Source organism: Carcharodon carcharias, chromosome 1 (genome assembly GCF_017639515.1).
Source record: "Carcharodon carcharias isolate sCarCar2 chromosome 1, sCarCar2.pri, whole genome shotgun sequence".
NCBI lineage: Eukaryota > Metazoa > Chordata > Chondrichthyes > Lamniformes > Lamnidae > Carcharodon > Carcharodon carcharias.
The window spans coordinates 19,376,755-19,404,431 of record NC_054467.1 but is presented as its reverse complement, the minus strand read 5'-3'; the positions used below and the strand labels follow the sequence as shown (position 1 = coordinate 19,404,431).

The 27,677-nt window shown below is 44.5% G+C and overlaps 1 protein-coding gene across 1 annotated transcript in view; it reads right to left on the bottom strand.

Moving 5' to 3' along the window:
• LOC121269681 (thrombospondin type-1 domain-containing protein 4-like) overlaps nt 1-27,677 on the bottom strand; it is a 381,085-nt gene that overhangs the window by 338,627 nt on the left and 14,781 nt on the right. The window contains exon 5 of the mRNA XM_041174524.1: nt 6,298-6,400. Coding sequence (XP_041030458.1) covers nt 6,298-6,400 — 103 coding nt within the window. The remainder of the gene's footprint in view (nt 1-6,297; nt 6,401-27,677) is intronic.

The window sequence follows — 27,677 nt, the reverse complement described above, 5'->3', positions numbered from 1 at the left end:
GTTAGAGGCAAAGTTTTGTTGGTAGAAGTTGAGAATAGATGGGCCATAGCGAGGTCCGGGCTGAGGTTTTAAAAAAAATTATGTTATCCAAAAAAATTATTATACTGTTAAGATTTGGCCTCCTTTAGCATTATATTACATTGTCCATTACAGTGAATTATACACATTGAGATATCTCAGGGTACAATTTAGCACGATCACCATATTTAAAGTGAGGCCATTAAATATTGATCAGGAGTAGGACCTTCTAATGAGTTGAAAAGAACATAAAACAGAGTAGCAGGAGTAGGCCATTCAGCCCCTTGAGACTGTTCCATCATTTGATATGATTATGGCTGATCATCTGCCTCAACTTCATTTTCCTGCCTGCTCCCCCTATTCCTTGGTGTTCTGAGAAGTCAAAAAATCTACATATCCCAGACTTGAATACTCACTGATGGAGCACCCATAACCCTCGGTGGTGAAGAATTCAAAAGACTCACAACCCTTTAAGTGAAAAAATTTCTCCACATCTCAGGCCTTAAATAATAAGTCCATTATCCTGAGGCTATGTCTGTTTTTCATATCTGAGGCAATACATCCTACCCCACCACTGGCCCCATTAAGACTAGTTCACTTTGCAAAGACTTTGAGCCTTCACAGTGCATTTGTTTCAGGATCAAATCAAGCAGAACCTTAAGATACTTAGCCTTTGGATGCAAGCACCCTATTCATCATTTAGGAAGTTAAAGCTTGCTTAATACTGGGTATGCATTCTAAATTTCAAATTCAAAAATAAACACCGCAATTATATGTGGAGATTGACAACAATGTGTGAAAGTTCTCCATCTGTGACGAGACTAAGACATCACACTGTATAATTGTTTATATATATATATAAATAAAAAATATATATTATAATATATATATATTGTAAAAGATGTACAAATATATAGATATCCTCATGGCTATTTCTAAAAATTTAAAACTGGACAATGACCTTTTAAAATGGCTGAATCCATGTCGGTTTGTGACCCTCAAACAAAAGGAACTACCTGGCAGTATCAAAGAAACATGCACCTCGTTATCACCGAAGAGATGCTAACGACCCCCTGTGGGCTGCAGACACCAAATTCAAAGAGAGCTATATGAAGGCCATCTGCATTTCATAACCCAAGTTGGCCAACTGGAGTTTATTCATCTTGCTAGGGCAAGGGACATATGAACGTACAAATTAGGAGCAGGAGTAGGCCACTCAGCCCCTCGAGCATGCTCTGCCATTCAATAAGATCATGGCTGATCTGAATGCAACCTCAACTCCACATTCCTGCCTACCCCCGATAACCTTTCACCACCTTCTTAATCAAGAATCTATCATACTCTGCCTTAAAAATATTCAAAGACTCTGCTTCCACCACCTTTTGAGGATGAAAGGTCCAAAGACGCACAACCCTCAAAGAAGAAAATTTGTACTCATCTCTGTCTTAAATAAGCGACCCTTATCTTTAAGCAATGCCCCCTAGTTCTATATTGTCCCACAAGAGGAAACATCCTCTCCACATCCAGCCTCTCAAGACCCTTCAGGGTCTTAAAAGTTTCAATTAAGTTGCCTCTTACTCTTCTAAATTCCAGAGGATTCAAGCCTAACCTCCAGCCTTTCCTCACAGGACAACCCGCCCATCCCTGGTATTAGTTTAGTAAACCTTCTCTGAACTGCTTCTAACACATTTATATCTTTCTTTAAAAAAGGAGACCAGTACTGTACACAATTCTCCAGACGTGGTCTCACCAATGCCCTGTATAACTGAAGCATAACCACCCTACTTTTTTAATCAATTTCCTTTACAATAAATGATAACACTCCATTAGCTTTCCTAATTACCTGCTGTACCTCCATACTAACCTTTTATGATTCATGCACGAAGACACCCAGATCCCTCTAAAGCTCAGAGCTCTGCAATCAGTCAGTATTTAGATAATAAGCTTCTTTTTCAATCTTCCTGCCAAATTAAACAATTTCACATTTGCCCAAATTATACTCCATTTGCCAGACCTTTGCCCAATCACTTAACCTACCTATATCACTTTGTAGCCTCCTTATGTCCTCTCCACAATTTACTTTTCAACCTATCTTTGTGTAGCAAAGTTAGCAACCATTCCTTTGGTCCCTTCATCAAAGTCATTTACATAAATTGTAAAAAGTTGAGGCTCCAACACTGATCCCTCGGCACATCCTGCCAACCAGAAAAAGACTTATTTATGCCAACTCTCTGCTTCCTGTTAGCTAGCCAATCTTCCATCCATGCCAATATGTTACCCCCTACACAATGAGCTTTTATTTTTTGCAATAGCCTTTGATGTGGCACTTTGTCAAATGCAACCCTGCAACCTTCCTTTCAATTCTTAATGGGTGAGACATTCAACCATCTCGGAGGTCCAGTCGAGGGATGCACATCCCTGCTCAAAGACAATGTGGAGAGGTGGGAGTCATGTGACATGTATCTCCAGTTTCTGAAACCAGTAATATTGCCTTGTGGAACTGCAAGCTTCTTCAAGCAGCCTTGCAGGAAAGGGGCTCTGCTCAGATTGAATACCTGGCCCCACCTACACTGTTTCTGCTGGATCTTCTGTACCATTGCCTACAAGACTGATCCATCTCTGTGTGCCTATTTCATCAGGTGAAGTCAACTCCACCAGAAAGGTGAATTATACAGCATTGGTTTTCAACCTGCTAACCTCTGTGAAGGAATACCTCATTGGACTTTGATCCTGGACTCTGGAACCCATGTGAGCCACCATTTCATTTCTCCATGGTCTCTGCAGTGTAAATCTTTCTTTTCTTTATCCCTCTTTTACTGTATGAATGCAAAGTGGGGAACGTTGTGACCCCCCCTCCTGCGCTTTAAGTGTGTGCAAGTAAACTAATTCTTTGAGTTCATCCTATCTCGAGTTTTGCTGTGAGGTTAATAATAGAAATTGGATAATACCAAAACCAAGTGGTTGGGAAATATGCCACTGCTTAAAGGGCGAATCAACGCCTTTCTGTTTATGGACGGGTGGTAAGAGGAGAAATCAGTATGGTTTATATTAAACACCCCCCCTCCTTTCCGTAACATATTTAAATCATACCATAACTGAGGTTAACGAATGACTGTGCATTTCAAATGTACACAGAGCTGTATTTTATAGGGTGCCGTGGTTCTAGCCCCTAAAAGGTCGGCTTGGGAGGTGGGGGGGTGATTAAGCCATCCCAAGATCCCGACAGTTATCCCACAGCAATTTAATGCTGGGAGCATCATTGATTGCTTTTAAGGCAAGGCCTCTGCCCATATCTCGGGAGGAAACCCCAGCTGTTGGCCAATCGGATGACTGGCATTTCCATAGTCCCAACAATGCCAGCTGGGTGTGGTGGTCACTGCTGGCTCAACAGGCAGTCCCACCATGCCAAGAGCCCAGGTAAGTACGGGATTGAGGGTCTAAGTGAGGGGGGTTGGGGGAAGGAAGGCAGGGTTCAAGAGGCCAGAGGGTGGGTTAAAGGGGAGGGATAACCTAGGGAGAGGTGCCATTGATGAGGCCGGGGGGGGTCCCCAAAGGATGTCCAACAGCAGCCTGGACTTGGCCTGGGGCTTACCTTGCCACAGGTAATATAATAATGGGGTGGGATAAGGCCATTAATTGGCTACTTAAGGGCCTCGGGATGCCCAAGGTGGGCAGACTGCCTGATGCCTCCTCCGCCCCACTTAAAATTTCAGATAGGTCAAGGCAGATAGACACTGGGCAAACAGCCCGCTGGATATTACAGACTATCCCATCTGCAAACTCAGCGGTAGGGGAGCATAAAATCCAGCCCACTGAAGCATTCAGAGTCTGTTGCTTCTTGACTAATATCATTATTCATATGGCTGGAGCTGCAGTTATAGTTCGATGTTGAGGTTAACAATCCATTCAATGGCTTCAGCTGATGTAGTGTGAATGGTTCAGATGCCACCAGGAATGGATCTCTCAGGGCAGAAGTTCAGTATTTGGGTGATGGTCTGACCTGGATGGCCGCAGTCTCAATTTGAACTATTCCTCATGGTCCACCTGTGAGGCAAGTGGCCACATCTTCCCTGGCTCATAGAAACACAGAACATAGGAACATCGGACTCCATGAGCAAGAGTAGGCCAGTCAGCCCTGCGAGCCTGCTCTGCCACTTAATAAGATCATGGCTGATCTATTTGTGATCTCAACTCCACTTTCCTGTCTGCCCCCCCATTACCCTTGACTCCCTTGTCTATCAAAAATCTGTCTAACTCCGCCTTGAATAAATTTGGTGACCCAGCCTCCACTGCTTTCTGCGAAAGAGAATTCCGCATACTAACAACACCTTGAGACAAAATATTTCTCCTCACTTCCGGCTGAAATGGTAGACCTCTTATTCATAAACCGTGTCCCTTAGTTCTAGTCTCTCCCACAAGTGGAAACATTGTCCTGGTATCTACCTATGAAATCCCATCAGGATCTTAAATATTTCCATAAGATCACGTCTCATTCTTCTACACTTTAACGGACATAGGCCCAGCTTGTTCAACCTTTCTTCGTAAGATAAGTCCGTCCTCAAGTGGTTGAGGGCTGTCCAGATTTTCTGTGGAAGGTTGAAACCTGGGGCTTCACCACTCGGGTCAGTTACCAGGTTGTGATTGGTGATGTTTGCAGTCAACCAGGAGGTGTGCCATCGAGAGATGGGGCTGTCATCAGTTTGTGGGGTGTGGAGTGTGTTTGGGTAAGGACTGTGGAAATTCAGACCAACGTGTGGGATTTTTTCCGGTCCTGTGTCAATGGGAGCACTTTGTTAGCTGTCAGCCAATGGTGTTCTTTGAGGAAGAAGTTGCTCACCGTGGACAGGAAGCCATTCAAGCTGTGTTGAGCTCAACATCTCAGAAATAATCTTCATGACCTCCCAAAGATGGGTGTCCGCCATGTTTGTGTGGCGGCTCCTGAGCCAGGTTGATCAGCAGTATTCTGCTGTTGGGTGAGTGAAGCAGAGCATGGTGTGCTGACTCTGCTGCCCCAGGTGGCAGTCACCAGTTTCCATACGAGATTCACCCTTGACCTTAGCTCCGGTATTCTAGAGGGGTTGCTGGTAGGTCAATGATTCGTCAAGAGTAATGCCAAGACGGCGTTGGGTCATGGGTGAGTGGTCGCCCACAGAACTGGACGTGAAGTCCTGCCTTCGAGTTGTTTGGGTGGAAGGCTGAAATGATAGTCCTGGTGGCATTGGTCAAAGTCTCCATTTTCTGAAGTAGGCTTTCAGAGAACATAGATCTTCAGTGTTTTCTCAATATTCTGAAATTCTTTACTCTGGAAAACCTGGGCCAAGTTACCAGCATATGATTCTTGGACTGAACTGATAGTAAGGAAGGGAGCTTGCCAAAATCTGGTGAACTACAAGCTTATTGTATCTGTTTCCATTGGACCGTGGCACAACTGGTCCTTAGAGCCATGTACTTTTCTTCACTTGAATAAAATTGATGTTTTCCTGCTCAATCTTAACTGTTTTTATCCAAAGTAACTATTGTGTGAATAGAAAATATCCAACGTAAATTCTCGCTTTTTGGATGCGTCTATCCCCAGTCCAGGGGGGAAGGTTGAGCTGCGCCTGTAACTCTACCAACAATATTGTGTGGCTGCCTGCCAGGTGGTGCTCAGCGGCACCCGAAGCAACTCTATCTCTGACCTGCTTTATTCTCTATCGTTATGGAGGGCCTCCCCTTAGTACTTAGGGGCACAGAGCTTATCTAAGGTACTGTGTGAAGAATCTCACACACACGTACCCACATCCAACCACTTAATTCTAGAGTATTAAACCATGGAACACAGTGCCTGTGTGGTCTAAGGAAGGAACCTGGGGGAGTCAAAAGTAAATATATTAAAAATGAGTCACAAAAAGTTCAATACATTTTCCCAAAAGTGGATAACTCTATCATTTCTAAGGAGAAGCAATGGCAGAACAGAGGAGGTGCCAGGTATCAATACTAAAACCTAGACTGCTGGGAGACAGGCAGAGGTGCTGGCACAATGTTACATATTGGATGGAAGCCTGATTCATGACAGCCCATTGTTGAAAGAGATAAATAATGAATTCCTATCAAAAATGTTGGAAGAAATGTTAACAAAAGTATTGCTCAACAATCGTGCAAACAGAAAGTTGGAACAAGAATTGTGCGGACTTTTCATGCAATATATGAAAATATTATTTGAGTTCTGTTGAAGTAGTCAAATACTATCTACTGAAAGACAATTTTTGGATTTTAAAGTGGTAACGGGAATGTACTCACCATCAGTAAAAGGCTCCCATTCATAATGCTTTCCCGTAAAAGCTCTGTTATTATAAGCAGAACATTGAACCTCCCGAAAATCTCGACTCCCACGTGGGCAGGGCTGTCACAGACAAGACACTAAAATTCAGAGCTAACCTTTATAGGGCTTGCATTATAATAGGTTTATTTAGTAGATGCTATTAGACTTATCATTGTCCTACAAACTGTATGATTTTACTTTTTTTGAGGGTACACTAATAAGTAATACTGTAAGTGAGTGGCATCAAACAACACAAGGCTTTACATACAGGAAAAGACATACCCTGGTCTACTTCTCTGTGTTGAGTAATGAAATGTAATTTCTATTTTTAGCATGGACTTACTTTGCTCTGGACCCAATTAAAAAGCTAGGAGGGTGGCAATGCCAGTTTTGTAAAGGAATACCCTTGAACCTTGCAAATAGACCATATTATTCCATAGTTGCTAATTTGGGCAAATTGGGCCACACTCTCAACAGGTTAGATGAGAGCATATGTTAAAGTTTGCAACTCTGTAGTACTAATTCCCTGAGCCACACTTTAGTGAATAGGGCAGGGTCATTGAATAAGCCATACAGTTATGATGCAAACAATACTGCATTGTTGCAAAAACAGATTTTTAAAATATCATTAGTTGTGTAAATTATATGTTACAACAAACATCATCATGTCATACAAGCATTTTTTAACAATGTATTTCACTTCCCTTTAAAGGAAAATAGAACATCAACATGGACCAATGTCTTTTCAAGAAAGAATCCATTTGCATTCATATATCTTTCAAACCTTCAAGATGGCCCAAAGCACATCTTCCTTTTGAAGGGCAGTTACTGTTGTTAAATAGGCAAATGTCACAGCCAGTTTGGACACAAGGATTTACAAATATCAATGACTTGAATAACCAGGTAATCTTGCTTATAATTATGTTGGCTGGGGGAGAAATATTGCCCAGGGCACCTGAAGAATTCCCTGTTCTTTGTTTCAAAAAGCCCCTTGTTTTACATCAGTATAATCAGGCAGCTAGGACACTACCAAAGAACAAAGGGCCTTATCTTCTGATGCTTTTCTCTGGGGAGCTGGTATATGAGCAGGTGAACAAAGTATCAGTGACTAAGGTTGGCAACTGTGATAATTTGGAAGAATCCAGATGAGTTGACGGTAGCAGTGATCTTGACTGCAGGTCCTGTGGTTGAGGTTGTCTGTGAGTCAGAGTGCAATAAATGACATAACTACATCACTACCATGCTGATCGCTCTCTTCAAATGGCCCCAGGTAGTGGCACCTGAATGTGTAAACATGGTTCTGCGGTAAATGACAATTGCAGGCAAACTGCCAATAACGAGTCAAAGAGCAGGGACCTTTATCATAGGCAAACAATTTTGGAAAGTTCGCCGATTTTCACAATTATTACTATGGTGCAAAGCAATGGAAGAGGAAGAGGAAATTTCAGGAAAGTAATATTTGTGGAGGTTTCATTCACCCTCATCTTCAGTCTCTAAGAGACTCAGGCCTGGTCAAGTGCTAAATATAATGGTTACTTTGATAATTTTGGTTGCAGCAGGTCAAAATTCAAATGGAAAGAAAGGGCAAAAAAAGGGTAAGAAAGATTTGCATTTATATCGTATTCTTCATAACTTCAGAATGTCCCAAAGTGCTTTGTGCCCAATGAGGTACTCAAAAAGTATAGTCATACTGTGATGTAGGAACTACCTTAAGCAATTATTACCTGAAATTTCACGCGGGTGGGCCAGTTAAGGCCCGCCCACGGTAGTCCATGACTCGCGTGGATAGCAGGGGTGGGTGGACGGCAGCAGGTGTGCACAGACCGCCGGGTCCAATGGTGACCTGGTGGCCTGTTTAAATGAAGGCCTGGCAGTCTTTGCAAGGCTGCTCACAATGGCTGGGAGAAGAGCACTTCAGAGATGCAATGTGCATGATGCAAGTCCAGAGGGTAGGCCATCGGGGCAGGCCAGGCCAAAGGGTAGGCCAGCGGGGCAGTGTGCCCCTTGTTTCTCCAACGAGTGCCTATCTGCCCTCCTGGAGGAGGTGGCAGCGCGGCTGCTGGTCCTTCTTCCGAGGGACGGGAGGCGGAGGCCAAACGTGTGCAGAAGGAGGTGGCCAAGGGTGTCAGCTCCCATGATGTGGTGCGGCGTACATGGGTCCAATGCCACAAAAGATTCAACGATCTCCTGCGCTCGGGAAGGGTGAGTACCATGTTGCCTCAAGTCACTTAATGCATGCGTCACCCTTTCCCCGCAACCCACACACCCCCCCACCGACCGGCAACTCTGAGTGCATTAACGGCATTGAATCCTTCACGGCATGTATCCCTCGCTGGGTGTGCCAGCAGATAATGCCCATGCCTAGTTCACCCTGAGAGGGATGAGTTAGGGTGTGCTCTGCATCCGCAGTATGGCACTGACACCCAGAGTATAGAATAGGTTTGAAAGTCAAGGGTCTGCACCTAGATATAGTGCTGGAACTGGGAAGCATGTCAAAGTTAGGGTGCTAACATGCGGGGAAGGGAACTTCCAGTTGGCGGGGTAACAATCTATCTGCTGGTCCTTGCACTCCATGTGCTTGTGCCTCCTAACAAAGTGACACCTTGTGGTGCCACGTGTGAAGGAGGCAGCATTTGGGCAATGGGGTGGGGTCAGCCCTGGCTTCTTTGGGTGTGTGTGCGGCAGCTGCAGGGTGACGTAGAACTGGAATCCTGCAATGTCCCACTCTGGCTGGGTTGGCAGGGATGCGATGGGAATTCAGGTGCAGGCTGGACTAATCAATGCTCCTTTTCAGGAAAAGACTGCACAATTCCACAGAACAAACATGGACTGGCGGAAGCCAGGCCCAGTTGACGATCCTAACAGCTTACGAGCAGCAGGCCATGGATCTGGAGAGCTGCCAGGTACACCGGTGGCGGTGAGGCTGGGGTGCCACGGGGAGGTATGTTTGGCAAGCACTCCGTTCGCCATGTGTGTCCCAGAAGCCATGGCACTGCTGAATGCTCAGTGATTGAAGTTTGCAACATGGGTTGACCATTGATTATGGAAGGATGAGTGTACATTGATCAGGGAGCGGCATGCACATTGACATTGTCTGCACTGTAACTAATCAAACGTCCTTGTTCTTCCTTTCAGCATTAGCGGAGCAGGGCTGGGAGGAGGAAGCAGAGGGCCCACCTCTCACCCGAGGCCCCAGAGCAAATTCACTCACCAGCGTCACACCATCTCAGCTAGGCAGGCACCAGCGCAGATACTAGCACTTCGGTGGTAATTAGATCTTCAGCTAGTGTCCCGGGACACGGTGGTGAGGGTACTTCACACTCGCTTGAGGTGCGCGCAGAGACAGAGAATGCCCAGGGTGTCGGCAGTTGGAGGACCAGGTACGTGCTCAGTCAGTGGCTGATGATGTGCCTCTGGAGTTGTCCGTGAGGCAGTGAATGCTGGAAGTGCAGCAGGGTATGTGGGATGATCTGGCAGATATGCATGAGGCTATGCGTGGCATGGTGCCTGTGCTTGAGGAATCCGCATGGAGCAATGAGCTTCATGGCTGAGCACCATGCTTCCTCCATGGAGAGAGTGGCAACTCTCGTGGAGAGGCTCCTCCAGGAGACCAATCAGTCCGGGGTTGCGCTCTAACCTGCAAGCCCTCACAGCGGCATTGGCCACAGTTGGTCAGTGCCAGTGTGGGAGATGGTTTGCGCACCAAGTATCCCAGCTTGGTGCCCATCCATCTACGGTGGACAGGGAGATCCGAAGCGACCTCATGTCAGCTCAGCAGCTGCCTGAACTCTCTGCGGGTTCCTCTCAGGGCACTCCGGATGAAGGCAGCAGCTCCTCCGTCCTTCTGCCAGTGACCATGGCATCCGATGAGGCTGCGGCAACTGGGGAGAAGCCAGCCGTGGAACTGGCCGCTCCCTCCCAGGCGGGGCCATCAAAAGCTCCACAGGTCAGAGCATGTCCGCCAAGGTCATCGAGGCCAACAGGACAACACAGTGAGCAGGCTGTCTCAGATGCCAGTGCCAGCGAGGGGACAGCACCAAGACGTAGCACCCGTAAGCGTAAATTTAAGGCACCTTAGGCACACCACAGGTTTCTCACTGGTGCTTTTATGTTGGCCCAAAGTCGTTTCTGGAGGACTTGGTGTGATGTCTAACATCTTTTGTTTTGCTTCATGAAGTTACATTTGTTCCCTCAATAAATTTTGACATGTTGCCATGCCTCAGGGTGATTCCTTACTTCTGCAAGTGGACGGGAACCCATGATGTTATGAGTGAGTTATTTGACATCAAGCTTTATTGACAAGGTCCTTTGTTAATGTGAGTATAAAGGCTGATTTAGCACTGAGGTATTGCGTGTGGAGACTGCAGCCCTGGCGCGTGTTGAAGGTCCATCTATTGTGGGCTAGCTGAAGGTTCTTTGGATTAAAGCCTCCCGGGTGTCCCTGCCACCCTGGAGAATGCCCGGGTCAGTGTTTACCTCCTCAGCATTCCTGTAGGTGCTCATCCTCGGACTCACTGCTGAACTCATCGTGTGCAGCCCGAGCAACTGCGTCTATATCTTCCCCGTCCACTGCATCGCCCCTTTCCAGCGTCAGATTGTGGAGAGCGCAGCATGCAACCTCTATCACCGACATACAATCTGGGGGGTACTGGAGTGCGTCCCCTGTGCGGTCCAGGCATCGGAAGTGCATCTTGAGAAGACCGATGGTTCTCTCCACCACAGCCCTTGTGGTGCCATGGCTCCTATTGTACCGCTGCTCAGCTTCTGTTCTTGGATGGTGGAGAGGCGTCACGAGCTACCTTTTGAGGGGATAGCCCTTGTCACCCAGCAGCCATCCATCCAGCCGGGCTAGAGCACTGAAGAGCTCGGCACCTGGGAGTGTCTAAGTATGTAAGCATCATGGGAGCTGCCTGGGTACCTTGCACAGACTTGTAGAATCTGCATCCTGTGATCACACACTATCTGCACATTCATGGAGTGGAAGCCCTTCTTGTTGACGAAGGCACCGGGCTCACCTGCTGGCGCCTTGATGGTCTCATGTGCGCAGTCTATAGCTCCCTGGACACGGGGGAAACCAGCAATCGCTGCAAAGCCTCTAGCTCGCTCTGTCTGGCTGGCCTCGTCCCAGCGGTAACGGATGAAAGTCAATGCAAGCCTGAATAGAGCGTCTGTCACCTGCCTGACACAACTGTGGACAGTTGATTGGGAGACTCCGCAGAGATCACTCACCGGCCCCTGGAAAGAGCCGGAGGCAAAGAAGTTGAGGACAGCTGTGACCTTTAGAGCCACTGGCATGGGGGTGCCTACCCACACAGTTTGCGGAGATCTCAGGGCCTATCATCTGACAGATGGAGGTGACTGTCTCCCTTGAGAGACGGAGCCTCCTTCAGCATGGGACCTCAGACATATTGAGGTAGCTGTTTCGCCTCCCGTACACAGTGGCAGCAGGATAGTGGCATCTTCTGCGTCCCCTTCTGCCTTGGACTTCCTGTTGGCCCTGCGCCCCTTGTGCCTGCACCTCTCTTTCCAAAGGTGGCTCCCCTGGAGGCTGAATGTGGACTCCTGGCCTCCTCCCCCTTCTGGCCCTCCCTTGCTCCTCAGAGGAGGTGCCTCCAGTGGTGAGCATAACTCCCATTCCCAGGCTAAGGGAAGGCTTTCTGAAAGCTGTAGGCCCCAAAAATGATAGTTTCTGTAGAGTCCTGACCAAGGCTTTTACTCCTGTCCAAGCAGCTAGTATGAGTTTTGAAGTACGCCTGCTTACACAGGCAAGTATAAGTAACTTTCACACTTAAATACCTGAAAGATCACATTCACGACCTCACTCACACCTCTTAACGCGCCCGTGGATGAGGTTTATACAAATGTCTCCTGCCCGTTGCACCCATGCGACATCCTGAAGGTCGCACAGGCTGTGAAAAATCGTATTCAATTGCTGCCTCAAGGGCCTTAACTGGCCCGTTAATTAATGGCGGGCGCGTATCTGGATTTATCACGCCTACCCTCCGAAATATCGCGATGGTGGGTGGTGACTTTGGGACACACGACCGACGTCACTGCGCGTCATTTTACCCGTCGGCGTGTGGGGCTTGCCCCTTGCACACCAACGGGAAAATTCTGCCCTACAAATTTTTAATTGCTTTTGAAACAGATATGATCGGAGTTATTTTAGCATAATCAACCCAGCTGGATCCGCCACTCATTTTACATCCCGCTTAATTTTACTTCCCATTTACTGTCATTCAGAGAAATCAGGCATTTATGGGAATACCTTAGTGGTAATGAGTGACAGTGGTGGAGGAGAAACAAGAGTAAAGGAATATAGACAGCTAAAAACGTACATTGTATCATTGACTTTCCCAATTCAACCAAACATTGTGTTAATTCTATATTAATTGAGCGTATTCATGTGGTGGGTGCTAATTAGGGATTCGGTTGTGGTCCCATTGATAGGAGCAGACTTAAACTGTGTTTGCTGGGGTTTGGAAGTTTGTAGTTAATTCAAAGAATCATCAAATGGCTATACAAGGACTCACAAATATCAACGACATGAATAACTAGGTAATTTTGTTTATAATTATGTTGGTTGAGGGAGAAACATTGCCCAGAATATCTGAAGAATTCCCTTTTCATTTTCGAAAAGACCCTTTTTTTTTACATCTGTATGATCAGGTCGAATTTGGGTCAGAGAATTCAGCAACAATGAGAATGTCGGATTGTGGAATTTACTCAATTATGTCTAATTGAAGGCAAAGAAAAGAAAACTGGATGAAGTAAAGAATATTGGGATCACAGGAAAGTCAGCATCAGGATTCAATTTGCTAAAGAGAGGAATATTTACTGGGAATTTTCTCACGGATTTTCCTGACTGGGCAACATATCTTCAGATAAATAGGATCTGCCGCTAAAGCTATGGCAAACTGCCAAAGAAATTCCCAGTGATAATCTATGAGATGTGCTTTATGGTTTAAACCTTTAGTTACCCGGAGATATTTCCAGAAGGCATTTGATAAGGCGCCACATCAAAGATTAAAAGCGGATGGTGTAATGGGTAACATATTAGCATGGATAGATGATTGGATGGCTGGCAGAGAGCAGAGAGTATGCATAAATGGGTCTTTTTCTGATTGGCCAGGATGTGACGAGTGGAGTCCCACAGGGCCTCAACCTTTTACAATTTATATCAATGACTTAGATGAGGGGACTGAAGATATGGTTGCTAAATTTGCAGATGACAGAAAGATAGGTAGGAAAGTATGTTGTGAAAAGGACATAAGGAGGTTGCAGATGGCTATAGATAGTGGGTGAATGAGCAAATATCTGGCAAATGGAGTTTAATGTGGGAAAATGTGAAGTTGTTCACTTTGGCTGGAAGAACAAAAAAGCAAAGTATTACTTAAATGGAGAACGGCTGCATAATTCTGAGGTGCAAAGGGATCTAGGTGTCCTGGTACATGAGTCACAAAAAATTAGTATGCAGGTACAGCAAGTAATTAAGAAGGCTAATAGAATGCTATCCTTCATTACGAGAAGGATTGAACTTAAAACTAAGGATGCTATGCTTCAGTTATATAAGGCACTGGTGAGACCACACCTCGAATACTGTGTGCAGATTTGGTCTCCTTATTTAGTGAAGGATATAAATGCATTGGAGGCGGTCCAAAGGAAGTTTACTATATTGATACCTGGAATGAGTGGGTTGTCTTATGAGGAAAGGTTGGACAGACTGGGCTTGTTCCCACTGGAGTTCAGAAGAGCGAGGGGTGATTTGGTTGAAGTATACAAGATCCTGAACGGCCTTGACAAGGTGGACATCGAAAGGATGTTTCCTCTTGTGGGTAAGTCCAGAACTAAGGGGCACTGTTTTAAGATTAGGGGTTGCCCTTTTAGGACAGAGATGAGGAGGATTTTTTTCTCTCAGAGGGTTGTGCGACTTTGAAATTCTCTGCCTCAGAAGGTGGTGGAGGAGGGGTTATTGAATATCTTTAAGGCAGAGGGATGAGTGAATTCAGAGGCACAGCAGCATGGAATATTTAAAAATCAAAATCAAGAAGAGTATGTATGTATGGAAACAAAACACAGGGTAGATTATATAGAGTGTGCAATAATAAGGATAAGGCATGAATAAAGACTAAACAAAAGATTAAATTCACTAATCCCATACTTTTAAAGCAGGAGTCATGCTTAAAGGGAATTTGGGTCAGAGAACTGAGCAACAATGAGAATGTGGGCTTGTGGAATTTACTCAATTATGTTTAATTCTCCAAAAGATCTTAGCTTTTACAAGAAACACAGTTTGGTTATACAGGGTACAACCTAGCAAAACACAACCACCCCCCCACCCCTTTATTTACATTGATTCACACACTTTAATTTATCCTTTGCCGCACCTGCATTTACCTTTTATGAAAACCTTTCATTTACCCTCCACTACATCCGCCTGTTTACTCTGTATCAGGCCCCCTCCTTTACCTTCCACCACACTCCCTCACTAATATTTCATTACACCTGTCCCAATAGCCTTTTATATCTGTTCATAAATAAACTGTAAGCAATATGACACCGCACAATGTGGTGCCTTCAGTTCGTACCTGAGGGTTACATGACTTGTACTGTCTGAAAACTCCAAGACAATTGAAACTTTGAGCAATAGGGCTCCTTGAGACTCTGGGTAGCTGTTGCTTTTGCAATCCCAGGACTTGTTCTGTTGGAGCATGTTTATCTGCTTGAACTCTGGTTTCTAATTGAATCTGGAAGAGCCGTGACACATCCACCTTCCCCAGCATTGACTCTTCGGCTTGACGCTGTGGGAGCTGACCCCACTGATCTGACCCCACCACCGGGTTACTTGTCTGCTTCTGATATACTTGCGAATGGTCTGATGATTCATCTATTTTTGCCTGGTCTGGATCTGTGCGTTGATGTGAGGAAGTGCTCTGAAAAGAACCACCTGCCCGTAACCTCCTTGGTCTCAGTGTATTCAATGACTCCCTGCAAATATATGGAGATTAGTTTTAAACCAGGAAGGATATTAAATAGTTAACCAGGTAAATGAAGTTAATCCCTCTTAAAATTGCCTGGAGCAGGCGGATACACATAAATCTAATTTTGAGAGTTAATAGAAATGCTTTGCAATCTTTAAGCTTAACAATTAAGTTATGTCAAAATCTATACATTTGGTGAACTTTGTTCCAATCTGCTTACAGTTGAAAACCACCTGGAGTTATGAGAAACTAAGATACATAGAAAAGCAAATGGGAAGAGAACCAAGAACAGCACAATTGCAAATTATGGAATTAGTTCTGAAATCCAGTTCTCCATTGAAGGGCTTTAGAAGACAGATTGAATTTATCCAATACTTTCCAATTCAGATCCACAGTGATTTTACCTTCAGGACTTTGTACCAATCCCATTCTTTTTTTAACCTTTCACAGGATGTTGCCGGCAAGCAATGGCTCTGCTAGGCTGTGTGCATGCACGGCTGTGCAGCAGCCCGGAATGTCCTGCAGTCTTTGGTCTGTGTGCAGCCGTGCAAAAAACTTTAAAGATAACATACATTGAAGAATGCTGGTTGCACACAACAACAGAATTTTACAGGGAGCATCGATGGCACGGCCAGTGTTTATTGCCCTTCCTCAATTGCCTTTGACGAGATGGTGGTGAGCTGCCTTCCCGAGCCACAGCAGTCTTTGTGGTGCACACAAGACTTTAATATAGCGACAATGAAGGAGTGGCAATAATTTTCCTCGTCAGGATGATGTATGACTTGGAGGGGAACTTGGAGGTGGTAGTGTTCCCATGTGCCTGCTGCTGTTGCCCTTCTAGACGGTAGAGATTGCAGCTTTGGGAGGTGCTGTCAAAGAAGTCTTGGTGAGTTTCTGCAGTGCCTCTTGTAGCCATGGTGCGCGGTGGTAGAGGGAGTGAATAATTAAGGTGGCTGATGGGATGGAAATCAAGTGGGCTGCATTGTTCTGAATGGTGTCATTCTAGTTGAGAGTTGTTGCAACTGCATTCATCCAGGCAACTGCAGAGTATTCATTCACACTCTTGACTTGTGTCTTGTGGTGGAAAAGCTTTAGAGAGTTAGGAGGCGAGTTACTCAACTCAGAATAACCCAATCTCTGTTCTTGTGGCCACAATATTTATGTGGCTGGTTGAGTTATTTTTTAGTCAATGCTAATCCCACAATGTTGTTGGTAGGAGAGTCAACAATGGTAATGCCATTGAATGTCATGGGGAGGTGGTTAGCCTCTCTCTTGTTGGCATCTCTGTGATTTAAATGTTACTTACCACTTACCAGCCCAAGCCTGAATGTTGTTCAGGTCTGGCTGCATATGGATACAGGCTGCTTCAGTATCTGAGGAGCCGCAAATGTGTAATAATCAGCTAACATTCCCACTTCTGACCGTGTTGCGGGGGAAGGTTATTGATTAGGCTTAGGTGGGGCCATCCAGCACTCAGTTACAAATAGAGAGCTGTTGCCATGAAGACACTACATTGCTTTCTGCTGTGGTCAAACACAAATCACCTCTACTGTACCCAAAGGCTCCATATAGATTCCCCCTCTTCACAATATCTTCCACATGCACACCAATGAGACAGGTTTATCTCTTCACCTCCTGCACCGATCTAAAGGCTGTTCTCATTGTCTGTATGACTTTCAGAGCCAGAAAGTCTGCTCTTGAGTTCATGTTTGAGCCCATAAGAATGAGGTTGTCCAAATTCCAGACACTTTGCATGAGAGGGAACTTTAACTTCCTCTGCCAGCAGAAACAGGGAGAAACTGGAGTTAAAATCAAGGAGGCTTTATTTTCCTCTCCATTTCCATTCCGCAACAGGTTTAACCTTTTTGTTTCTGCTGGCAGATGATTCAAGTGGGAGACTTATTAATATATTTTAATCATGTCCAAAAATCTCAACATGACCACTTTGCTGAACACTCTTCGTTTCATATTTTGTTGTCATATGTTGTCTTATAGAGCATCAGTGCAGCAGCTTGAGATGTTTTATTACGTTAAGGACACTACATAAATACAAGTTTTTGTTGTTATCTCCATCTGCAAGTGTTACTTGGAACCTTCTGTGATGCACTACTTTTGTTCCATTTCTCACTCAGATCTCTCTGTGGCCTGCTACACTGTTCTGGGGAAGCTCAACTCAAGCTGCAGGGAGAACTCATTTGGATGGTGAATTTCTACCAGGCCTCCATCCACATCTCTGTTTCACTTCAACCTAAATTAGAACGGCAGACCAGACAAAACCCTAAACGTATTCAACCCCTTCTAAGCACTGACTTGAACCATTTCAGATCTTAGTTACATCCCTCTGTTTTCTTTACAACAGGGAGCGTGGATGAGATTCGTTAACGTCAGGGTTGACCAGAAGCAGATTGATATCTGGGATGAAGAACTTTCATCTGCACTTTGAATCTTAACCCTGTTTGTTTCTCTTTTCAGGGCTGATGTTATTCCAGCATTTTCTCTTTTAACTTCAAACAGGCTTTCTGTGCCCCTTTTGCTTAATTTGTCTGGGCCGTTCTGTTTGGTGAGCCTCTCAGTGGTTTAGTAATGTGCACATTCATTTGTTTCCTTAACACTTCTCTCTGCCTGATTGAAGTGATAATTTTTCAACTTACAATTCCATGCTTTTTCTTTTGAGCAGATTAGATGTCTTTCAACTCATGAGCTCAATTTCTGTGCTTGGCATCCCCCTCCCTTTCATTTATCTGAATTAGAATGCTTTCCTCTTACTCAGTTATTGGTTTTGACGAAGGGCCCAACACAAATTTTCAACCCATCTTCTCTCTCCGTGGTGCTGCCTGACCTAATGCGTGTCTCCATCATTTTCTGTATTTGTTACAGATTTCTGATTTTATGCCTTTTAATTTTAAAATATGTTTTAAGGAGTAAAATAGCATATTTTAATTTTAAAAATTGTGAAAAGGGAACTAACAGTCAGGGATCAAAGAGTTGTTTTTTTTACACTAAATGTGTCAAATTGCTTGAGTTAAAATTCCCCCCAAAACTAAATAAAATTTCCATTTCGTACTCCAACTCAAAGGCTGAAATTTTGCCCGCAACTGGGTAGTGGGCTAGGAGACGATGGGGCTGGTAAAATGCCAGGGAGGCACATCGGGATGGCTCCCCTATGCAGTGGGTAAGCTTCCCAGCAGTTGGAGTGGCAGTGAGTCAGCTGCCCAGCCATCAAAGGCAGGCAGCCAATTTAGAAAATTTAGAGGCCCAATTAAGGGCCATTTTGCTGAGCCACTGGCCTTCAGCTGGCAACGGAGCTGCCCCCCCTGGCTTTTGGCTGCAAAGAGGCAGCCTTCCCTGCAGCATCCAGGGAGGGACCATCAGAGCTGGAGGCTCCATGGCCCAAAGTTAGGAGGGGGGGGGGGGTGACACCAAGTGGCAAAAACACCCCAACGCCGCCGCTGGAGGGGTTCCATCTGACCGCCAGGGCCTCCCTGTTTGGCACTGGCAAAAAAAACACCTGTGAAGGTGCCTCAAAACGGAGGTCCCCTTGTGTTTTGTTTGTTGCTTCAGCAGCAGGCACGTTTCTTGGTGGCACAACTGAGGCCACTGGCCTGGTGACCGGGACAACAGTGTGAAAGGCATGTCTGCCTTCCTTAATTGGCTGCTTCGCTCATCGGCCAGCTCTTGCTTGCCTCCTCCTGGCAATATTGCAGGGGAAGACGCACTGTAATGAGGTTTCACTTTTTGAAGATACAAGTTCTAATTTTTCTTTTTCTAGCTGCTTTTTTTTAAACTGCGCCCCCCACCCCCCCACCATATAGACAATGGAAAAGCTGTCCAGACACCTGCAATACACACAATCTCGCATTCCACCCAAGTGGGATGAAGAGAGACACTCAGCCTCCTGTGAAGCTGAAAGACCCCCTGTTCATTCACACCATCCTGAGACTTTGCAAATGTTTCTGAGATGAGACGTCAAAATGCAATTACCTGTTCTGAAACAATAACTGCAGCAGACATGAACTAATAAAATTTCTCTGGAATATACACCAAGCCAAGTACTTCAAGGCCCCCTTACCAAGCAGCAGAGAGACAAAAGAAAATGCTGTGTTGAACACCGGCTGTTTGAAGTTGTGTTCCCTCTCTGTCTCTCTCGAAAATACCGTGCCTAGTTTGCAAAGTAACCATCCTGAGAAGAGAAACCAACTGTGAACCCAGATCTTTTTGGAAAAAAAATGTAGAAATCTGCTCTATTAAACTACACCCAGGAAACTATACAAGATGGCTGCAATGTGGAACCAACGCATCAAGACCAGCCAAGGAACAGCTAACCGTATACTCCTCTACTTTAATTTTCATGGACTGCAAAAATCCTATAAGGCCATCCTCTTACTCTGCCGTTTGTACTCTCGTATGTGTGTTTGTCCGTGTGTATGTGTGTGTGTGTGCGGGCCCAGTTGAATGTGCGTGACTGTATGAATGGTGGTTGTGTTTTACCTAGCTTTTTTTAAGTTCGCAAAATAGTTTCAATAAACTTACTATGTTCTTTGCTTAACCTAAGAAAACCTGTCTGAATAATTCTTTACAACCTCATAGCATAAATAGTGGTACTCTTACAGAATTGGCAAAGCACATCCTTTCTAAATTCTCAAAAACACCCTGTTACAATCAGAGGTGGAGTGGGAGAATAATAGAGTCATTTCACCCCTTTTCACATGGTCATGACAGAAATTTGGGGGTTCGGGTGCAGAATTGATCTCACAGATATGCAAGAGAATTGAAGTGGGGAACATAAATTGTTTGCTAGAAGCAATTTAAAGAAAATCTACTATACAGGTTTTCTTGGGTTTATAATACTAACGTGGTAAAACATCCACATTTGAAGCCAGTACCTTCCTAAACAAGATTGAAATCACTTTTGATTGTTAAAGGCTCTGTCCCTTGAGGAGTTAAAATGTGTAGCTAAGGAGCTAAAGTTAGAATTTCACCCAAAAGCAGAAAGCCTATAATTTTAAAACTCGTGGCCGGATAGTTGAATTGCAAACCAGGAGAAATTGCAACAGACAACCTAGCTTGAGTGAAAATTGCAGCTAGAACAGAGACAGAAACAGAATTTCAAGCTAGGAAAGAGAAAGAGAGAGAGAAGAAAGAGTAAAAGAGAGAGAGAAGAAAAGGAGAGAGAGAAAAGAAAGATAAGTGGAAAGTGAGAGAGAAGAAAGGGAGAGAGGGCAAGCTTTCCAAAGAGAACAGTAAGAAAGGGAGATGAAAATGGTCGAACTGTGTAGAGACAGGTCCTCAGTGCCCACTGAAGGTACCCCTACCTAAGGTCCAAGTGTCATATTATTCACGTTTGTCCAATTAATCCTTACGTTTGATGAGGAAGAGGTAGAAGCCTTCTTCAACTTTTTTAGAGAGTAGCTCAGCAATAAGTTGGCTAGTAGAGAGCTGGACCCTGCTTTTGCAAAGCAAACTAACAGGCAAGACTCACGAAGTTTACTCCCTGGTGCCTGATGAGAGCTCAGCAAATTATGAGGTGAAAACAGTGCTATTTTAAGTGCATACGAACTGGTGCTGGAAGTATTAGCATCAGAACTTCCGTACCCTCTGAAAGTGGTAGGTTCAGACGTACACTGAATTTGAATGACTTAAGCAGCTCACGTTTCACTGATGGATATGAGTGCTTAAGATCAAGGCCACGTACAAAAACCTGTGAGGAATAATGCTCCTCGAAGAGAGAAATTCATTCTCTCTCTATCACAACGCATATTGAAGAACAGAAAGTGGCAAGGGCCAGAAAGGCAGCGACCCTGGCTGATAATTAAGGGCTTGTCCAGAAGCCGTCATCCAAAGGAAGCCCTTCCTTAATTACCCCCAGAAACCTGAAAGTGAAAGGAAACCGAGCAGCCATGGGAGAGAGGAACAGCTGAAAACACAGGAACCCCTCTTCAAATAAGAAAGGATAGTGCTAAGAAGAGGAGAGAGGACCGGAAGCCCGTGTGTTTCCATTGCCATAAGGCCAGATTGCTGGAGCTAGCAGGAAAATCCTGTAGGAGTTATTGGGGCACATAAGCCCTGTGCAGAGAAAGAGAGTCAAGCAGAGAGCTATGGCTCTGACCACAGCGGCAAGTCCATGTAGGCACACTGCTGTGAGTGTGTGTGCATTTAGCAAAGTCCCTGAGAGTTACAAAGATTTTGTGTCAGAGGAAAGGTGTTCCCATTTCCCAGAGCAAGACGTGTAAGCCTGTAGTCATACTGAGAGACATTGGGGCCAGCCAATCTCTACTGCTGGGAAGTGGCATGACCTTTCCCCCAGAAGCCCGCAGTACAGGCTGAAATGCTGCTAAAGGGTATCAAGGGAGAGAACATGCCTGTACCTTTATAGAGGCTGCACCTGGAGTTCGATCTTATTTCAGGATTGGTGACCATGGGAGTCGCCCCCAGTTTGCCTGGGAACAGAGTTGACCTGCTCCTCAGGAATGACCTGGTGGGATCAAAGGTGGTAGCATCCCCAGTGCTTCTAGAGAAGCTGAGCAAAGTCAGGGAGACGGAACAGCTGCAGAAGAAAGTCCCTGACATTTTCCCTGACTGCTTGGTAACCCACTCTATGGCCAAACCAGCACTACAGACAGATAACCCTGCCGTCTGGTTATCCAAAACCTACTTCAGAAGTTTAGAAGGCCCTAAGGATGTAGTGAGTAGCTACTTCTTTGCTTGTGGCTCAGCAAGCCAACCTGGCGCTAAAAAAGTTAGCCCAGACTGCCCAAACTGAAGCTGAAGTGGAGGGAGTCACAGAATGCTATTATTTTAAAAATGAGGTCCTGATGAGGAAGTGAAGACTTCCTCACAGATCTGCAGATGAGGAGTGGACAGTGATCCACCAGGCCCTGGTGCCACCAAGGTACCGAGGGGAAAGACTCAGGCTAGCCCACAAAATCCTGATGGCTGGACATGTCGACATACGAAAAACCCAAGCCCGCCTAAGCCAGCACTGTTACTGGCCACAGCTCCAAAAAGACGTGGTGAGGTTCTGCAACACCTGTCACACCTGTCCGGTAGTGGGGAAACCTGCAATGAAACCTGCACCTATGATTCCTACATCTGCCTTTGGGGAACCCTTCAGCAAGGTGCTAATAGACTGTGCGGGACCCCTGCCGAAAACAAATGGGGGGGCACTACCAGTATAATCTTACTATTATGGATGTGGCTACCCAATTCCCAGAGGCCATTACCCTGAGGACTGTCTCTGCCAAGGTAGTGGTGGAGGGATTTACACGCTTCTTTACCCGATATGGGGTGTCCACCAAGATCCAGTTGGATCAGGGCTCAAAAATATTCATCTCCAAAATATTCCAGGAAATCATGGGTAACCTGGGCGTAACCCAGCTAAAGATCTCAGCATAACAGCCACAGTCACACGGTCTTTAGAACCAGACCCCAAAAACAATGATCAGGGCATACTGCAAGAGTACCCCCATGACTTGGATGAAGGACTGAGTTTTCTTCTGTTTACCATCAGGGGCTCACGCAATGAGTCCATTGGGTTTACTCCTTTCGAATTAGTTTACGGACACCAAGTGAGAGGTCCCATGAAACTAATGAAGGAGAAATTTTTAGAACTGAAGAAAGAGGTCTCCCTGTTAGACTATATATCTGTGTTCTGTGAGTGGCTCATGAGAGCCTGTGATGTCACTCAAGAGCGCCTAGAAACCTGCCAAAAGGCTATGAAAGAACAGGCAGATAAACATATCAAAGCCCAAACCCTTCAGCCAGGAGATTATCTGCTAGTGCTCCTACCCCAATACAGGGTGAACCCCTGAAAGCCTGGCCCAGTGGTCCATACAGGGTAGCAAAGAAATTGGGGGAGGTAAACTATTTAATTGGCACCCCAGACCATAGGTAAAAAAACAGAGGCTGTTTCTTGTTAACATGTTGAAATAGTATCACAGCCAGGGTGGGGACAAGCAAGCAATGGTCAGACAGCAAAATAACCCGAGGACGAAAGGGACAGTGAGGGCGAATTAGCAGGAAGCCTGGGCGAGGCACAAATTGACCCCTACTGCCCAGTTAGCGCACACAGAAATTTTAGAGAAAATAGATACCAACTTCACGCATTTAAATGCAGAACAAAAATGACATACGACAAGGGTGCTCACTGCTTTTAGTAACAACTGTAGAGACAAGCCAGGCTGCATCACCTTAGCTCTAGTATAGTATTAAGGGAAAATGACCAGAAGGTCCTAAGTTCAACTCTCTGAGTTAAACTAGAATTAGTTAATGTGAAAAGCTGAAATGACCAGTGAGCTGAAGTGGCTGCTCACTTAGGTCCTAATCAATGTCCCCTTTAAACTGCAGCCACTCAGCAATCCAGACGGTAGCACCCAGGCCACTGGCAGGTTGTCCCCTCTAAGATACCACATATGCACATCTGTGCAAGAAAATTTAAAGGTACCACATAGTCAAATGAGCAAGCTGCACACAAATTAAACATATTTAGAGGGGGCATTGGTCCTAATGGTAACTTTACACTCCAACTTGGCATTGGAATTGGCTAAAACCAAAAATTAAACTACAGAGGGGCAACTCCCCAGCAAAGCACAATTTGGATATGCACAGTTCTGGAGGAGATATAATAGTAGGTCTAAGAGGTGATGTAAAATAAAACAAAATTGCATGCTCCTTGGCAAGTTTAAGACTCATGGAAATGAAACATATTGCTGAGCTAAGGAGAGCATAGCTGAATAATGAAGTCAAAAACAACTGAGACTAAGAATTTCTTTCTGAAAAAACTAATGGAATGTGAACTGCAAATGATTTAAAATAAGTTGAGTAACGTTAGCGTGGTTTTACAAGTCAGAAGACAAAAAATAAAGTTGATTGATCAAGACAAAAAAGTATACAGAGCAAAATTCTGTAAGGGACAATCTGGGTAAAAATATCACAGGGGAAATCAGTAAACATGCAGAATGAGACTTTAGTTTTACTGAAAGAATACCATAAACCAATTCCAAACCAGTCAAACTCTGTTAGGAATGTATAACCTATGTAGAGGTCAGCAAGACATAAATTCTGGAAGAACTCAAAGAATTAAGGAGCTAAACACAATGGAATATAGAATTATAGAATCAACCAGTGCAGGAGGCCACTCGGGCCCTCATGTGTCTCTGTTGGTTCTTTGAAAAAGCTGTCTAATTAGAGCCATTTCCCATATCTCTGCAAAGATCTCCTTTTAAGTATATATCAAATTCATTTTTGAAAGTTACTATTGAATCCGCTTCCACCAACATTTTAGGTAGTGCGTTCCAGATCCTAACAACTCGCTGAATAAAATAATTCCTCCTTAGACTCACCTTGGATTTTTTTTTTTTGCCAATTATCTTAAGTATGAGTCCTCTGGTTCCGGACCCTTCTGTCAATAGAAATAGTCCCTCTTGTCAAAACCACAGATTGAGCACCACTGCCTAGAAATGCTGAGTAAATAGGCTCGGCTCTGGTTATTATTTTTGGAACTCTTTTAATCCAAGGGATGACTGAGGATGGAAGCACAACTCACATAAATCTGATGGAATGGTCAGGCAGCACAGTGGTTAGTGCTGCTGTCTCACAGCTCCAGGAACCCGGGTTTGATTCTGACCTTGGATGTCTGTCTGTGTGGAGTTTACATGTTCGCCCCATGCCTGCATGGGTGACCCCTGGGTGCTTCTGTGTCTGTCTGTTCAGTCCACAGGCATGACCCAGACCTTCCTGTCACTTGCCATTTCAACACACTGTCCTGCTCTCAGGCCTGCTGCAATGTTCCAGTGAAGCCCAACACAAACTGGAGGGACAGCACCTCATCTTCCGACTAGGCACTTTACAGCCTTCTGGACTTAACATTGAGTTCAATAACTTCAGACCATGAACTCTCTCCTTCATCTTGATCCCTTCTTTAATCCAATTTAACCTCCCCCCATAGAGCCATCTGTCACTTGCTCTTATGCTTTGCTTTCACAAAGCAACAACAGCACATTGTTCTACTATTAACACATTCTGCTATCTTACTTTCATGCCACTTTCAGCACCTTTAGTCTTTAACACTAACATTAACACTGCCTTTGTCTTCTGTACATGACATCCTTGTCAAATCTCTCCTGAGCTCCCACCTATCCCTGACCTTCTATTTTTCTCCACTTGCTCCACCACCACCCTCTCCAACAATATAAAATCCATCATATTTCGACCTCTCTTCAGCTGTGAAGAAGAGTCATACAAACTCAAAACGTTAACTCTGTTTCCCTCTCCGCACAGATGCTGCCAGACCTGCTGAGTTTTTCCAGCATTTTCTGTTTTTATTTCATATTTCCAGCATCCGCAGTATTTTGCTTTTATTAAATTTGGCCCATCAAGCCTGTGTCGGCTCTTTCCAAGAGTAATTCAGTTAGTCCTACTCCCATGCTCTTTCCCCTTAACAGTGCAATGTTTCCTCCTCTTCCTGTATGGCCACCATGATCTCGAGATAAGCAAATGGGCGAGAAAGCTATCTATGTGCATCGAGACTTCAACAGACTTTAAAGCCTGAGCTGACCCTGAGTATCTGTACAATTTTCTTTTCAGGGAATAGAGGCTATTTTCTCTTTTAAGGGTATGCATTTTGAAGTCCACAGATTTTCCTTTCCTTGGTGTTTCAGCATGTCGATCCCATGTAGGAACTGTAGATATGGTTTAACTCCAGAAGTAGTGTTGTCTGGTATATAATAAATATCTTTTTCTCTTAACCAATGGCCTGGTGACAATCAACGTTGAATTTCACACATGAATAAAGGCCACTTGGGAATAAGCAAGCAGTGTGCAAGTATACTCCAGGAAAGAGCCGACACTTTGAGGAGAGGCAAGGAGGAAAGAGGAGAAAATGATCAAGAACTAGAAAAAGAAAATACAAAGGAGGAGCTCAACTGTGATTCTGCGAAGTCATTTTTAATTTTGGAAATTCACTATTTGCAAATTAAGTCTTGGAAAAGCACAAATATATTGAGCTGTTAGATTGTACAAGTGACTAGATTTCATAACTGCATATGCCAATTAACTAAAACCTGTCAGCTTTGTGGCTAATTGTAATGGATGGCAGGCTATGTGAAAAAGGTCATAAAAGTGGCAAGGAGAGGAAAGGAAAATAAAGTAGAGATGTCATTAGTCTTAATCTATTATATTAGTAAAGGAACCATACAGCCAGGAGCATTATACCCTGTGGGCTTGGTGCACAGTGCACAGTAATTGAACACTCTGGAATGCGTACCATTAGATTTAATCACAGGTAGTAGGAGGGCAATATGAACACCATATAAAATTGCATCAACATGCAGAAATTATAGATGGGACAAGTAGATAAAATTTGAATGATAGAAATACGTAACCCTATTTATCATGTTCTTGTATTAATGTTTGTTTTTCTGCAGCATTTGATAATGTGTAAAAGCCATGAATGCTTTGTAAATATGAACCTATGACTCATGGAAAAACCTGCAGACTGGGAATAAGGAACTGTCACAACTGCAATGGGGAATTGAAAGCACACAAGGAAACTGTTTTCTGAATGAAATTCATGGGTGCTGAATAGAAGGGGCTGAGCAACATAGGCAACACTGCTTTATGTGATTCACTCGCTGCATTGAGATGACTGGAGTTGGTGGGTACTGAGGAAAAAGTTGATAAATGCAGAGTGGAATTGACAGCAAGAGTCAATAGGGTTGGATAATGACTTTATATGTGCGCTGCATGGGTTCACTGCTCATGTTTAAGAAATAATATGCATTCACAATATATTGTTCATTGAAGATTACAGAATGATCCATTACGTTTTCCTTCCCTTGACAAGGAGCAAAGGAAAACTGATAGATGCATGCAGGCTAAATTAATGGGTCTAATTTTTCTAGAGGTTAAATTATACTTAGAAGAAAAAAGACACAGCAAGACATTGATACAACGTAATACATACAATCAATATTCAGGGGTTAAAATGTCCTTTTTAGAACATACTTTTTACATTTCTGATAAGCAGCAAGGTCTTTGAGCAGTCAGGTTTGTAGAGCACCAGGATGAAATGATAGGACTGATTTTAATCCCAGGCAAGCAGCACGGTCTTTGAACAGTCAGGTTTGTAGAGCACCAGGATGAAATGATAGGACTGATTTTAATCCCAGGCACCCAATAAGAGCACCATGTGTGGGGTTAAAATAAATGTAAAATTCTCCCCCCAACTCCCCCACCAATGTCTAACACTTGGGTTTTGGGAGGTATGCAAGACCCTCAGTGCCAGCATTGAAGCAGTATGTAGAGGGTTACTCAGGTGCAGGTATTCAGGGATTGATGAGCTATTGTGTTTGTTGAATTTCCAAGAAACATTTGAGCTTGGA